The sequence below is a fragment of the Macaca fascicularis genome, chromosome 15 (assembly GCF_037993035.2).
Source record: "Macaca fascicularis isolate 582-1 chromosome 15, T2T-MFA8v1.1".
In the NCBI taxonomy this organism is placed as follows: Eukaryota; Metazoa; Chordata; class Mammalia; order Primates; family Cercopithecidae; genus Macaca; species Macaca fascicularis.
Genome location: NC_088389.1, coordinates 13,382,044 through 13,395,994, shown reverse-complemented (window position 1 = coordinate 13,395,994; position 13,951 = coordinate 13,382,044). Strand labels below are relative to the sequence as shown.

The following is a 13,951-nucleotide window of genomic DNA, read 5'->3' as shown; positions in this document are numbered from 1 at the left end:
CTGCCTCTTGGTGCCCCATTGTCCTCTAATGCAGTAGGGCCTTACCCCAGACCCAGCTCAGCCCAGGGCCAGGCACTTCTGTGTCACTCAGAGATCATCTGTTCCAAGCAGGTTGTTTTCCAAATGGAGGGACTGGGCCTGAGGTCGCAAGAGGGGACTTGAGCAATCCCCTCTCCCCTGACCTTCCAGGGTTGGGCCTCCATGGCCAGTTGACTTACAGGGCAGCAGACAGCACTGGTGAGGGACTCGGGGACCTACATTTAGTCCCCAGTTCCACCTAGAGCACGCCCCCTCTCCTCCTGGGCTCAGTTTCCCCATCTGTACAGTGGGGTCAGCCTAGGTGATCACCCAAGCCCTCTGCCACCCAGTGGTCTCTGGAAAGACCTGGCCGCAGGGGCCCCACAGGCTGAAGGTGGCATGTGTGTACACATGTGTACATGTATGTGCACAGCCGTCCCCCTCCCCTGGCTCCCTGGTGGAAGGGAGGAAGGGATATTTGGGGCTCTGGGCTCTACCGTAGTCGCTTTAATTACAGGCTTTCAACCTCGGGCCGGTGGGCACGCATGGGGAGGGAGGGGTTGCTGCTCCGAAACCCTGTCATTTTCTAGCGTCGGAGGGCCCCTTCAAAGGGGGCATCTAGACATTTTCTCCGCAAGCTGCAGAGTGGACTGTCGTGGCCCCAGCATGAACATAATGACAGATGCATTTTGCAGCAAGCTGGGAGTGAATGGGTCCGACCGGCTTGTCTCCTGTCACACGAGTCATTATTATTATTTTTTTTGTCATTTGCTGACAGTTTGGGTTTCATGCGTTTCTCTCTTTTTTCTCCTTTTCCCCCTGCCTGGAAAAATGGCTAGGTATCTACGAGACCCCAGCAGGCACCATCCTTTACCACGCTCATTTAGACATCGAGGCCTTCACCATGGACCGAGAAGTGCGCAAAATCAAACAGGGCCTGGGCTTGAAATTTGCTGAGCTGGTGTATACCGGTGCGTAAGACTCTACGACTGTCCCCTCTAACCACCCCACAAGGGATCCCAAATCACCCTCAGGCCCGGCCCTCCCCTCCGTATCAGCACCTTCCTCCCCTGCCACCTACTGCCATCCTCGTGTGAGACCCCAAAAGGTGCAGGCCAAAGGGGGTTGAGGGAAAGTGCAGGACATGAGGGAGCAAGGGGATGCTGGAACCTACCTTGACATGGGGTGTGTCCGGGGTGATGCACCGGCCTCCCAAGGTGTCCAGCAGCCTCCACCGCCTACAGTTTGCATGACTCCAGCACGTGCCAGGCGCTGGGCACTGTGGCGACATGCATCGCCCCACATGGTCCTCACAACTTTCCCAGAAGGTCTGCGGCTCCCTGGACACATGAGGGAACTGAGGCTCAGAAGGAAAGCCTAAAACCAGAAGTGGCCTAGCTGGGTTTGACCCCTAAGTCAGGCTGTCTCCAGGCAGAACCTGGACCTATTCCATGAACTTGAGGGAGAGGCTCTGTGGACCAGGAACTCAGCCCCAGACCCCAGTACTGCAGGAGCCAGATCTTGACCATGAAACCACTGGGGTGGCCACAAGGCCTGCACCTTGCCACATACCCAGCCGATGTGTGGAAGGACCAGTGGGTGACATGAGCACCTGAGGCGGGGGTGTCCCCGTTTTGCCCCGGATTTCCATGCCTTGCCTGGATTCCAGCCTTGGAATCCTGACTCCAAAATCCAACCCTCATATGGTGTAACAGGGGTCCCCAAACTACAGTCCCTGGGTCAAATCCAGCCTGTCACCTGTTTTTGTTCAGCCCATGAGCTAAGAATTGTTTTTACGTTCTTATCTATTTATTTGGGGCAGACTTTCACTCTTGTTGCCCGGGCTGGGGTGCAACGGTGCGATCTTGGCCTCCCTGGTTCAAGTGATTCAAGTTACTGCTGAGTAACTGGGATTACAGGCACGTGCCACCATGCCTGGCTAGTTTTTGTATTTTTAGTAGAGTTGGGGTTTCACCATGTTGGCCAGAATGGTCTCGAACTCCTGACCTCAGGAGATCTGCCCGCCTTGGCCTCCCAAAGTGCTAGGATTACAGGCATGAGCTACTGCATCTGGCCAGTTTTTACATTTTTAAATGGTTGGGAGGAAAAAAAAAATTTAATGCTATTTCATGACAAATTATGTAAAATTCAAGTGTTGCCGGGCACGGTGGCTCACGCCGAGCGAGGTGGCTGTTTCTGCATTGTCTGTGGCTCCCCTGGAGTGGCAAGGGTAGGTTGAGCCATTTTGAGAGAGACCCTAGGACCCGAAGAGCCTCAAATATTGATTCTCTGGCCCTTCCCACCCCCACTCCATAACATACACATACCCCTGATTTGGGCATTACATTAAATAGCTGCCCTGAGCTGTGGGAGGACAGGCTGCTTGCTGCCTGAGGCCGACCCTCACATCTTTGGGGGCCTGGACGTCAGGGCACCCGTGCAAAGTTAGTATTAGTTAATCTAATAGCTTCCTGGGCTAAGCTCTCCTCCCCTCGCCTTGCCTCTTCCCCTCCACTCTCAGATTTTGTTTCCTTTTAAGCCTCCTAATCACTGTAACTCATCTCAGGATTTCAAGAGGGCTCGGTGGTTATTGGCTGGCGTTATTTCTCCCTGCCATTGTTCCTGGCAGCTTTGAAGCCGAGTTCTGCCCCCCTTCCCAGGTACAGACAGGTGCTTAAATACCATTGTCTCCTGCGGGCTTTCCAGCCCGGTGGGACTGCAACCCTGAAAGGATTTTAGTTACAAAGTGAGAGAGTTATTAAGATGTGGCAGAGGAGGGAGCACCTGGCTGGGCTGCTCCGGGGCCTCCACAGAGGCTGATCCCACCATGGCTGGGGCCGTGGCTGCCACTTATCCTGCTGTCTTGCTGCCAGGCTCTGAGCTGGGCACCTGATGGGGTATTATCTAATATTAGCTGTGCAGAGGTGAGGAAACGGGGGCCCCCAGGTGAAGACACTCGCCTGGGCTCTCCTGGCTGGTGATGGGCTGGGGACAGGCCAGCTGTAGCGGCCAAGTTCCCAGTTATTCCAACAGATTCCAGGATGCTCATGATCAAGGGGCGCGGCGGCACAGACGGGAACCCTGGGTGTAGGGCACAGTTTGGCTCCTGGCTGCGGTCACAGTGCCTCTACACGGGCCTGACTGGGTTGAGTCCCTACTCTGTCAGCCAGCGACAAGCCCTCTACGTCCCAAACTGAGGCACAATGATTAGGAGACTTAAAAGGAAACCAAACCTCAGAGTGGAGGTGAGGGACAGTAGGGGGCTTCTTCTTGGTGGTTATCAGTAATATTAACTTTGCCCTGGTCCGCTGACATCCAGGGCTCCACAAACACCAAGACCGGCCTCGGGCAGCAGGCTGACCCCCACAGCTCAGAGGGGCTGTTTGATGCGATTTTCCCCATGAGGGATACAGAAATGGTACAGACTAGGGCTTTGCTTGATCATCTTACTTAACCTCCCTAGGCCTCAGTTTTCCCATACTGAAGAGTGGGAATAACAGTTCTGTCTGGTGGTGAGGACTAAAAGCGCCTGGCGGACGAGTGGTTATTCCAGTGCGTGAAATAACTGCGAGCGCCTGGTGTGGGTTCCCAATGTGGAGGCAGGGCACTTGGAGCCTTGCCTCTGGCTGGGTTAATGGTCTTGAGCAGGTCTGTCTCTTTGCTGAGCCTCAGTTTCCCCTCCTGTCAAATAAAGGGCACCAGGCTGAGGGCACACCAGGGTCTCTTCCCAGTCCCGTCTAGCTCCTGGGTGGAAAGCCCACCATTCCTCCAGGAATGGCATCCAGGGTTAGCCTGGCAGGACCCCAGCTTCAAGACCCTGGCAGGGCCCAGTGGAGCATCTCATCCAGGGGGTATAGCTCACCATTTCTTCAGCAATACAATGGGTATAAGGTGCAAGGCACACAGAATTGCTCCAGTTAGAAAGGGTTGCATGTGTTTGGTTGGGGCTAGCAGCATGGGGGAGGGGTCCCTCTCCAGCTCAGCCCTATGCCCCACCCACAGTGTATCTGCAGGTTTCGGGGGTGCAGGGTCTCCCCCAATGCAGCTTAAGCCAGGCTCGCTGTCCCCTAACCCAGGCTGGGTCTGCTGGGAAAAGAAATCTGAGCAGAAGACCCCCGTGGGGGCAGAGGTAAAAAATTCAGAGATAAAGCCCAGGCCAGTTGCTCCCACGGAGCTCTCTGTCCTATCTCCCAGCCTGGAAACTTAACGGGCTAATTATCCCCGCTCTGTCAGAAAGATGGCCAAGCCCAGGACACCAGGGCATGGGGGGCTGGGAGAACATCAGCGGCCCCCTCCACAAGGGTCTCGGGGTGTGTTGGAGAAAGCCCTGGGCCAGAGTTAGGAGTGCTTCATCAGACCTGGGCTCTTCCACAGTCTTGCTGTGTGGCCTTGCACAGGCTGTTTCCCTCTCTGGGCCTCTCTCCCCGTGTAGTGAGGGCTGGCACACAGCATGGTGTTCAAACTGCAAATGCAAAATGCTTTGCACTCTGCGTTCTCTCACTGTATCCACACAACCTCTGGTTAGTCATGTTTTCTCATTGTGCAAATGAGTAAACCGAGGCACAGGGAGGTTACATCACTTGTCCAGGTGTGGCTGGGATGTGGACTCAAAGAATGGGACACTGGAGAGCAAGGGCTCAACCTCTACTCTCCCTGCTTGGCCCTCCCCCACCTCTGCAAGCCCCAGGACCCCATCCCAGAGGCCTGTCCCCTTTCCCACGGAGGGCCTCAGCAGGTGCCCCCAGGGGCCTGGGCCTCCCACAATAGCCGCAGCCCCTGGGCTGACCCGGCCCTTTATCAGGGCAGGAGATCATGCGCCATCTGGCCCCGCAGCTGCCCAGGTGGGCTCACCTTCCCAGCTCCGTTTCAGGAAACCCTAGCCTTGCCCTGTCCCTCCCCCAAGCCATGGCCGGCCTGCCTGCCGCCCCTTGGTCCCAGCCTCCATCAGAAGCGGCTAGAGAGAGGCCCGGGCCAGACTGGGGTCTGAGTGCTACCCCTCCCTGGCTTTTAGGGCTCTGGGGGAGAGGGGAGGGAGCATGTTTCTCAGGCACCTCCTGCCCCCACCTACACACCAAGGGATGTTCTGGCCATAGAGAAAGCTCCCAGTTGATCGTAGGAAGCAGAGTTGTTACAACTTGGGCCAACAGAAGTCAAATGGAGGCTCCCCACTTCCAGCCTGTGTGATCCAGGAGAAGTTTCTTAACTTTCCTGAGCCTCCCTTCCTCACCCAGAAAGGCGAAAGGCTAAGAGAGTCTCTCTCAGAGGGCTGTCTATGAGGATTCAGGGAGCTAGCGCAGATGAAAGCCTGAGCACTGTGCTGCCGCTTATCTATGCAGAAATATTCTATCTGCCCAGGAAAACAGCAGGTGCAGAAAACAGTCCACTGATTCCAAGGGGCCCACGCACCCCGAGGGGTGGGCTCCAGCCAGGACTCCAGTTCACGGTAGCCCCTAAGGCCGGTGCGGCTCAGTGCTAGGGGCTCCACACGAAATATTACTGTAACATCCCCACTCAACAGATGGGGAAACAGAGGCACAGAGAGGGGAAGGTTATGCATGGCCATGGTGTGAACCACCACCCAGCTGCCTGCACTGGACACCCACAGCACCAAGCCCCAGGCAGCATGTGCCTCTGAGTACTGTCTGAGCCTTCTGCTTCCCCCGGAAGATTAGCGCCTCTGTTGGGCCAGGGATGGGGGCCCTTTACCATTGTGTCCCCAGTTGCTGGCTTGTGGCACTTCCTGAATGCCTACGGCATGAAGCAGTGGGTCACTTCCCTCGTCCTGACCCTTAGGGAAGTGACCTAGGTGGTCACCTCCTTACTCACAGGCCCTTTGCAAGGTTAGAGGGCAAGGCTATGAAAGCATGGTCCTCAACTCAGCCGCTGGCAAGCGCACATTGTACCAGACGCATGGGAGGCAGTCATGGTCTGCATGGCGGGGTAAAGCATGCGGCACCCGTCCTGTGCCCTTGCAGTGCAGGAAGCCTCCCTAGTGATATCCCGTTTTCCTCCCCGCAGGTTTCTGGCACAGCCCTGAGTGTGAATTTGTCCGCCACTGCATTGCCAAGTCCCAGGAGCGAGTGGAAGGGAAAGTGCAGGTGTCCGTCCTCAAGGGCCAGGTGTACATTCTCGGCCGGGAGTCCCCACTGTCTCTCTACAACGAGGAGCTGGTGAGGTAGGTGCCCCACACTTCATTCTGACCCCAACTTGGGCACAGAGCCTATCTTTTGACTGGATCCTCAAGACATCTGTGCCTGAGCACATGTCAGGCACCATGCAGAGGATAGAGCAGTGGTCACAGAGGATATAGACACCACTATGCTTCCGTGGAACTTACAGGCTAGCTGGGAGAAAGGCATGGATCAAACCAGATGTAGAATTAGACAAGGTGGCAGCGGGCTATGACGAATGCAGGATAGTCTGGCTGGGTATAATAACTGGGATTGGCTAGGAGGGGTGGTGCATGCCTGTAAGTTCAGCTACTTAGGAGGCCGAGGTGGGAGGATTGCTTGAGCCCAGGAGTTCAAGACCAGCCTGGGCAACATAGAAAGACCTTGTCTCAAAAAAAATACATATATATATATATATATACACATATATATATATAAAATAATTGGGGTTGTAGAGAAGCTCCTTTGCTATTCAAACAATAGCAGAAAGAGTTAACAGGTGAATAGCAGGGAGGGGTGGGAGGGCAAAAGAGGCCAGGGGGAGGGAGCCGAAGCTAGATCTTAAAGGGAAAGGCAAGATGAGATCTGTGCATTTAGAGGGTCCTCTTGGCTGCTCTGGAGAACGGATTTGAGTAGGTGGGAGGGCACCTGTGGAAATGCGGTAGCTTGGACCAGGCTGATGACTCCCGGACTAGATAGCAGCAGGCGAAGGTGACACAAATCTAGGAGGAGGGATTGAAATGACTTGGATGTGGAGGGAGATGGAGGATCCAGAATCACTCTAGTGTCTGGGGTCGTGAGCAGCTAGGTACAGTCCCTGGGTTGAGGAAATGCTCTTGAGGAAGGATCATGCATTTGGATTTAGGTGTCATGAGCATGGGTTTCTTTTGAGATAGCTGGGAAAACTAACTAGAAGGCCGTCAGACACTTGGGTCTAGAGTTGAGGAGAACCTAGACTGAAGACCCTGGAGCATCATAGGCATTTTGATGTTCTCTGAAGCCCTGGGCCAAAAGAGACTGCCTAGGGGAAAGTGTGGAGTGAGACAAGAAGGGAACCAGCTGGGCAAGATGGCGTACACCTGGAATCCCAACTCTTTGGGAGGCCGAGGCAGGAGGATCACTTGAGGCCAGGAGTTCAAGACCAACCTGGGCAACATAGTGAGACCTCATCTCTACTAAAAATAAAAAAATTAGCTAAGCATGGTGGCATGTGCTTGTGGTCCCAACTACTTGGGAGGCTGAGGTGGGAGTGTCTCTTAAGCCTGAGAGATCAAGGATGCAGTGAACCATGACCATGCCACTACTCCAGCCTGGGCAACAGAACAAAACCCTGTCTCAAAAAATAAATCCATAAAATATTAGCCAGGTGTGGTGGCATGCACCTGTAGTCCTAGCTACTCAGGAGGCTGAGGCAGGAGGATCACTTGAGCCCAAGAGTTGGAGGCTGCAGTGAGCCAGGATCACACCACTGCACTCCAGCCTTAGTAACAAAGTTAGGCACTGTCTCTTAAAAAAAAAAAAAAAAGGGTTAACGCAAGTGGAACCATGAGGAGATTTCTCATTGATGGACCAGGCAGAAGGTGGCCAAGGAGGAGCCCCTGGATAGGCAGGAGGGCCCTGGTGAGCCAGGGCCAAGGTGGCAGCTAACGACTGGCCACTCCTGCGTCCGTCCCGTGGATGCGAGTGACCTGCACCAACGGACCAGGTGTCACCTCCAGAGGTCACCAGAGATGGGGCAGGCCCCTGTGGGACAGACAGCCCCCACTGGACGAGGGTCCCCCTCAGCTTAGCTCAGGCCGAGCCCAGCCCCTCCCTCCTGGAGGCTGGTTGGGAATTAAAGTACGAGTCTTGCTTGCCAGTCAATATTATTTTCTTTCCCTTCTCCTTGCCATGTTGAGTTTCTCCCCCCTTCAGTCTTTCTAAACACGTTATAAGCCATAAATACAACTGAATCAGTTTAGATCAGTCGGGGTAAATGTCAAATTATCTTCTCTCTTTCTCTCTCTGGCTCTTTCTTCCCTCCCCCTCCAAATCAACAGCCTCTAATAATCTGTCCAACCCTTCATTAAGCCTTACAGTCTCACTCAGGGAGATTAAATGAATAAAGTAAAAAGGGAAAGGGGAAAAAAAGAGAGAGAAAAGCAGGAGCATTTATTCTCACTGTGTCTCCGACCATTTCCCTTTTCTTTTTGATTTCTACATCGCTGACTTGAAAGCCCTTGAGTGACAGCGTCACAGGGCCCAGCGAGGAAGCCGCGAGAGGCAGCAGAGCTGGAAATGCCGCGGCACAGTCGGTAGAAAGTAACGTAATTATAGAGCAGGTCAGAGCCACTCGAATGAGCAAAAATAAAAGCACAAGAGGTTTTCTGTAGACCGTCAGGGGAGGTAAAAAAAGAAAAAGAAAAAGAAAAAAAAAAATTCATTGTAAACTCTTTTTCCACCTCCCCTCTCACTTCAAACCACAATTTTTAAAAGAGGTTTTTTTAGTTTCTGAGAAACCCCTCTTGGAACTCCCAGCAGCCTCATGGGACGTTTGTCCCTGGACGTGGGCCCTCTTTGCAGGGGCTGCCAGGGCAGTTGGGAAGGTCCCGCCTTGGGGAACGGGATGGGGAGAGTTTGTTGTGACTCTGTTGTGAGAGATGGAGGTGAAGGGACAGATGGTCACGGAGGTGGGGGGGATTCTGCGTCCTGCATTCTCCCTGCGCTGAGGACAGGGGCCAGTGGGGCTGAGGCTTGGTTTCCAAAACAAGGTCTGTTCAAGGGATCTGAAAAGGTTGGTGGTCTAGTTTGGTCCAACCCTTCCTAAGCACCGATTCTGCACAGAAAGGGGTGGCCAGCAAGTCTGGCATCTCCTCCTCTTCCAGGGAATGAAAGCTCCTAGTGGCTTCAGTGCCTGAGCCCTGGAGGGGCCATGGAGGTATAGAGGAGGGAGGAAGGGAAATCAAGGAGGCGCAGGAGTACGGGATTGACTTTGCAGAGAGTTCCACGCGCCCACCGGCTTCAAGGCCTGGTGAAGGTCAGGGCCCGGGTCCTGAACGAGTCACTGGGGCCAGGCAGATGCAGAGACCTCATTGGTTCTTGTAAAAAGTCCACAGTCTACAAAGAACCAGTCAGACGTCCAGCCTCAGGGTCTCAAAGCAGCAGATCCTCCTGCCCCCGCCCCCCCCCCGACACCAACCCCCCCCCACCCCCATCAATCTCACTTCTCTAGAGAGGGCCCCTGAGGGGACAAGCCACCTCCTTGTCACTGGGAACCTTGAATCAGCTTTGTCCCAGGGCTGCAATTCTGCAGAGGAGGGGCTGATTCAGAGCAGGACATGACAAGGGACCCCATCCTCTCAGAGTAGAATAGGAGGCATCTGAGTCCACGCGCCCTAAGTGCTTAGCACAACCATAATTAACGAAGGCAATGGGTGATTGATTGCTTGTATCTGGTCCCTCCCTGTGGACACCACTCTTGCTCTTCCTTCCTTGGCACCTGGCCCAGCACCTGGCAGGCAGCAAAAGGTTTAATAAATGCCTGAACAAATGAATGAGTGAATGAATAGTGTTAGTACTAGTGGGTGCTCAGCGTGTGCCAGGCACCAGCTACATTATTTCATGTGGAACCAAAAGTGACGTTGAGAGCTAACCACGCATTTGACAGGTGCAAGGCTGAGGCTCCAAGCGCAGGAATATTTGCCTGGGCTCTCTGGTGGTGTGTGGCGGAGCCAGGACGCAAACCCCAGTCGGCCGGCTGGAGTGACTGCCACGGTTAGGAAGGTTGGGAGGAGCAGCTAAGGGTGGAGAGCCCCAAAGCAGAAGGCTGGTGAGTCTGGGAGATGGAAACTGTAGAGAGGTAAAATCTGCTCTGCTGAGTACAGCAGCAGTCAACCCAGCATTTTCCACGACACACTGGCGGTGGGTACCCAGGTTTCAGGATGGATTAGATGAAGTCTAACTGGTTGGACAAATGAGGGGGAAGGTGACTTCATGGGCCAATCTTGCTGTGAATGCTGGAGGCCTCCCTGCAGCTTGCAAAATGCCTTTGTGCTGTTGCAATTCACACCCTAAGGCCTTCTGAGCCTTCAGGTCAGTGGATGCCATCCACACAGTCCCAAAGGCACAGCTGGCTTGGACGCGTGCTCCATTTACAGATGGAGTGCTCTGGTTGGTAGGATTTCATAGGGCTAGTTCTGGGGCGGCTGCTCCTAGCCTCCCGCCACATTGTACAGCAGGGAAGAGGCTGCTGTGTGCTCCACTAGGGCGCTCCAACCTTTGGGTTGGTGCCTGGCCCAGAAGAGGGTTCCCGGAGTTGTACAGAAATTAAATGGAAAGCCAACGTGCAGGGAGGGTTTGGACCCACACAGGGGAAATGCCCTGGTATCTGGGAGGTGGGCTGCCTCTGGCCCCAGCAGTCCTCCCTTCAAGCAGAGGCCAGGGCCAGGCTGAGCTGACAAGCTTCTACTCTCCTTGCAGCATGAACGTGCAGGGTGATTATGAGCCGATTGATGCCACCGGGTTCATCAACATCAATTCCCTCAGGTGAGAAGCTCAGGGCCCTAATGGGCCATCAAAGCCCCCAGGTGTAAAGAGTAGGCTTTAGATGGGACCTTTCCGCTGCCCTGCCCTAGACAAACCCCACTTTCCTGTCCATCTGCCCATAGCATCCTCAGAGGCATGCTTTGATAGCCAACAGTAACAGAGGGTCCTAGGTTCCTGTGTCCCACCCGGTGCCTCTGATACCTGCCCTCCCCTCCCCCTAAGCCACAGGGACTCCACTATGCGCTCCTTTGCAGAGCAGGTTAAACAAGGAAATAGCATAGAGGTGGAGAGAAGCCTTTGTTTTCTGTCACCATACCTGAGCTGTAGGTCTAGCTGGAAGCCATCCTAGCCACGTGGATCTCCATGGCCCAGGAGGGTGGTGCACATCATCTGAAGTCACTCAGACCTTTGATCCTCTGGGAGTCACCAGTAAGGGTGTCAGCTGTACCTGCCGCACAGATTCAGTGAAGGTTCAGTATGAGCCTGTGGAAATCAAGCATGTGGCTTGGGCTCAGCCCTGGCATGCAGGAAGAGCCAGGGGGCAGTGCCAGCAGCAAGCACTCTCAGCCCAGGGCTGATGTGCTCAAGGGCAAACAGGGTTGTTTGTCACCAGCAGCTAACATACACTAAGCTGCTCTGGGGCACTCTCCTAGGATGTCTAATTCTTACGCAAAATTTGCAACTCCTCGGAAACAGGCTGAGTGGTTAAGTAACTTTCCAAGGGTCACACAGCTAGGAGGTGGTGGAGCTGAGTCCGGAGCACCTGTCCTGCTGGGGGTTCTCCATCACCAGCTCCCTTCTCATGGGGATTGGAATCTAGAAGAAGATGCAAGTCTGTCTCCTCTTGCTAACAACATACCCTGGGCACAGAGCCACCATTTTCTCCCAGAGCCAGTTTCTTGTCCCTGGAGGCAGCTCATGCCTGGAGAGATGTTGAATCCCGCCCATCTGCCGAGGGTCCTCTCCCTTCCCCTCAGTCACCTCCACCTCCCCTGCTTCCTGCGCCCTCTGTTTGTATTTTATGACTCTATAAACCCTTTTAAATGGCCCAGAACACACAGGGCTTACATAATGGCCTCTTCATTTCTCCCATTGCCAGTTAAACGCTTTGTCTTCAACAATGACAAACAATGTTTTCCCCCTAAGATAAATTAATTACATTATCCTGATTGGAGGGCAGGAGGGGCCAGGGCGGGAGAGGGAATAGAAAAAAAGACAACTTCACACACATCTTAACAAACAGCTGCCCCCGCCACCCCAGTTCTGCCTGAATTAATTGAACCCAGTGTGCGTTGTTATTGTTAATTTACATTTTTCTTTGTTTTGAATCTGGTTTACAGGCTGAAGGAATATCATCGTCTCCAGAGCAAGGTCACTGCCAAATAGACCCCTGTACAATGAGGAGCTGGGGCCTCCTCAATTTGCAGATCCCCCAAGTACAGGCACTAATTGTTGTGATAATTTGTAATTGTGACTTGTTCTCCCTGGCTGGCAGCGTAGTGGGGCTGCCAGGCCCCAGCTTTGTTCCCTGGTCCCCCTGAAGCCTGCAGACGTTGTGTTGTCACCAAAGGGAAGGGTGGGGGGCAGCTGCGGTGGGGAGCTATAAAATGACAATTAAAAGATACACTAGTCTTTTGTTTCTTTATTTCGTGTGTGTGTGTGTGTGTGTGTGTGTGTGTGTGTGTGTGTGTGTGTGTGTAGTTAATCATGCTTTTCTTAGCCCAACCTTTGTGTTTTCGGACCTAAGTGCTGCCGAACGCCACCATTTGCCAGACAGCCTGTTAATCTGGGAGTCAACCCCTCTCCAGCAAAAACTAGGAATCCAGAAGTGCCGCCTGGGTCAGATCCTAGCCAGCAGCCAGGGAATCAGTCACCAACTGTGGTCCTGTTGCAAATGTCAGGAAACCGAAGAAAATGTAGGGGATGCCCTTTGGGGGCATCAACGCACAGCCCTTTCTCTGGGGATCACCTTTACTCACAGCCCACAGGGAGCTTCTACACAGGGCGGCCATGAGTGACCCCAGGACACTTACTACAGCTGTGTGGCCTAGAGCAGCCTAACTCATGGAGGAGGAGGGAGAGGCCTGAGCAGAGGTGTGAAAAAAACAGGCCCGGAACTTGGCAGCACTTCCCATTGTCCACAAACCAGGCCCCAGGCAGCCATGTTTGCAGTGTAGCCCCTCCCCACCTTGGTCATATCTGATTGAACTGTGGATGGACACCTGACTAGAGCTGGCCAATCAGAAACCCCAGGAATTGGGCCTCGGCACATGGCTGGAAGTGAGGACATGTAACACAGGCACTCACCGTGGGATGCTGTGGACCTGGGGCACAGAGTCCGTATTCCTATCCTGGTGCTTCATGAAAGCTGGTGGCATCTCTTGGCCTGGTTTCCCTGACACCTGATATCATAATGAATTCAGGACTGCAGCTCAGTGAGGGAGTTTCTGCTCCTTGCAACCAAAAGCATCTTCACTGGGAAGACCTGAGTGCTGCTTGCTCTGTGCTTTGCCCTGGTTCTGAACTCAGAACCTGACCTCAGGGACTGCCTCACCACTCCACTGCCTGTGTCCCTGAGGGTTCCTCGCAAAAGAAGTTTTACCTTCAAAACTTTTTTCCTCCGATTATTAATGGTAATAATAATTTATTATTATATAATAATTGGTATAATTATTATATAATTATATAATTGGTATAAATTATACCAATAATTTATTATTACCATTCCGTGGTAATAATGACTCAATATTAGCTTTGTGCCAAACACTTCGCTGTATACTTTATTCACATTAGCTCGTTGAATCTTCAAAATCACACTTGGAGGTGGACACTTTCATCTCCATTATGTAGAGGTAGCAACGAAGCTGCAGATAAATTGACTTGCCAAAAGCCACTCAGCTAGCAAGTGACAGAACCAAGAACCAAACCCTGGCCTGACTGAGCCCCCAAATCTTGTGCGTTTGTCTTTTTGTTATTGTTGTTGTCGAGATGGAGTCTCGCTCTGTTACCCAGGCTGGAGCGCAGTCTCAGCTCACTGCAACTTCCGCCTCCCAGGTTCAAGCGATTCGCCTGCCTCAGCCTTCTGAGTAGCTGGGATTACAGACGCCCACCACCACGTCTGGCTAATTTTTGTGTTTTTAGTAGAGATGGGGTTTCACCATGTCAGTCAGGCTGGTCTCGAACTCCTGACGTAAGGTGATTCATCCGCCTCCCGCCTCCCAGAGTGCTGGGATTACAGG

At 53.4% G+C, this 13,951-nt stretch overlaps 1 protein-coding gene and 1 long non-coding RNA gene across 5 annotated transcripts in view; one reads left to right on the top strand and one right to left on the bottom strand.

Annotated features, from left to right (window-relative positions):
• Positions 1-12,336, top strand: part of ASS1 (argininosuccinate synthase 1) — a 57,656-nt gene extending 45,320 nt beyond the window's left edge. For all 4 annotated transcript variants that reach the window (XM_005580630.5, XM_045373940.3, XM_074016267.1 and 1 more), the window contains 4 exons: positions 858-989; positions 6,037-6,193; positions 10,647-10,712; positions 12,053-12,336. In XM_005580630.5, the coding sequence (XP_005580687.3) occupies positions 858-989; positions 6,037-6,193; positions 10,647-10,712; positions 12,053-12,098 (401 nt within the window). In that variant the 3' untranslated portion in view covers positions 12,099-12,336. The remainder of the gene's footprint in view (positions 1-857; positions 990-6,036; positions 6,194-10,646; positions 10,713-12,052) is intronic.
• Positions 8,044-11,198, bottom strand: LOC141408595 (uncharacterized). Its single transcript, XR_012424258.1, has 2 exons — positions 11,029-11,198; positions 8,044-9,284 (listed from the first exon to the last, which is right to left on the bottom strand). It is a non-coding gene; the product is annotated as an uncharacterized lncRNA (long non-coding RNA).
• Positions 12,337-13,951: the final 1,615 nt, after the last annotated feature.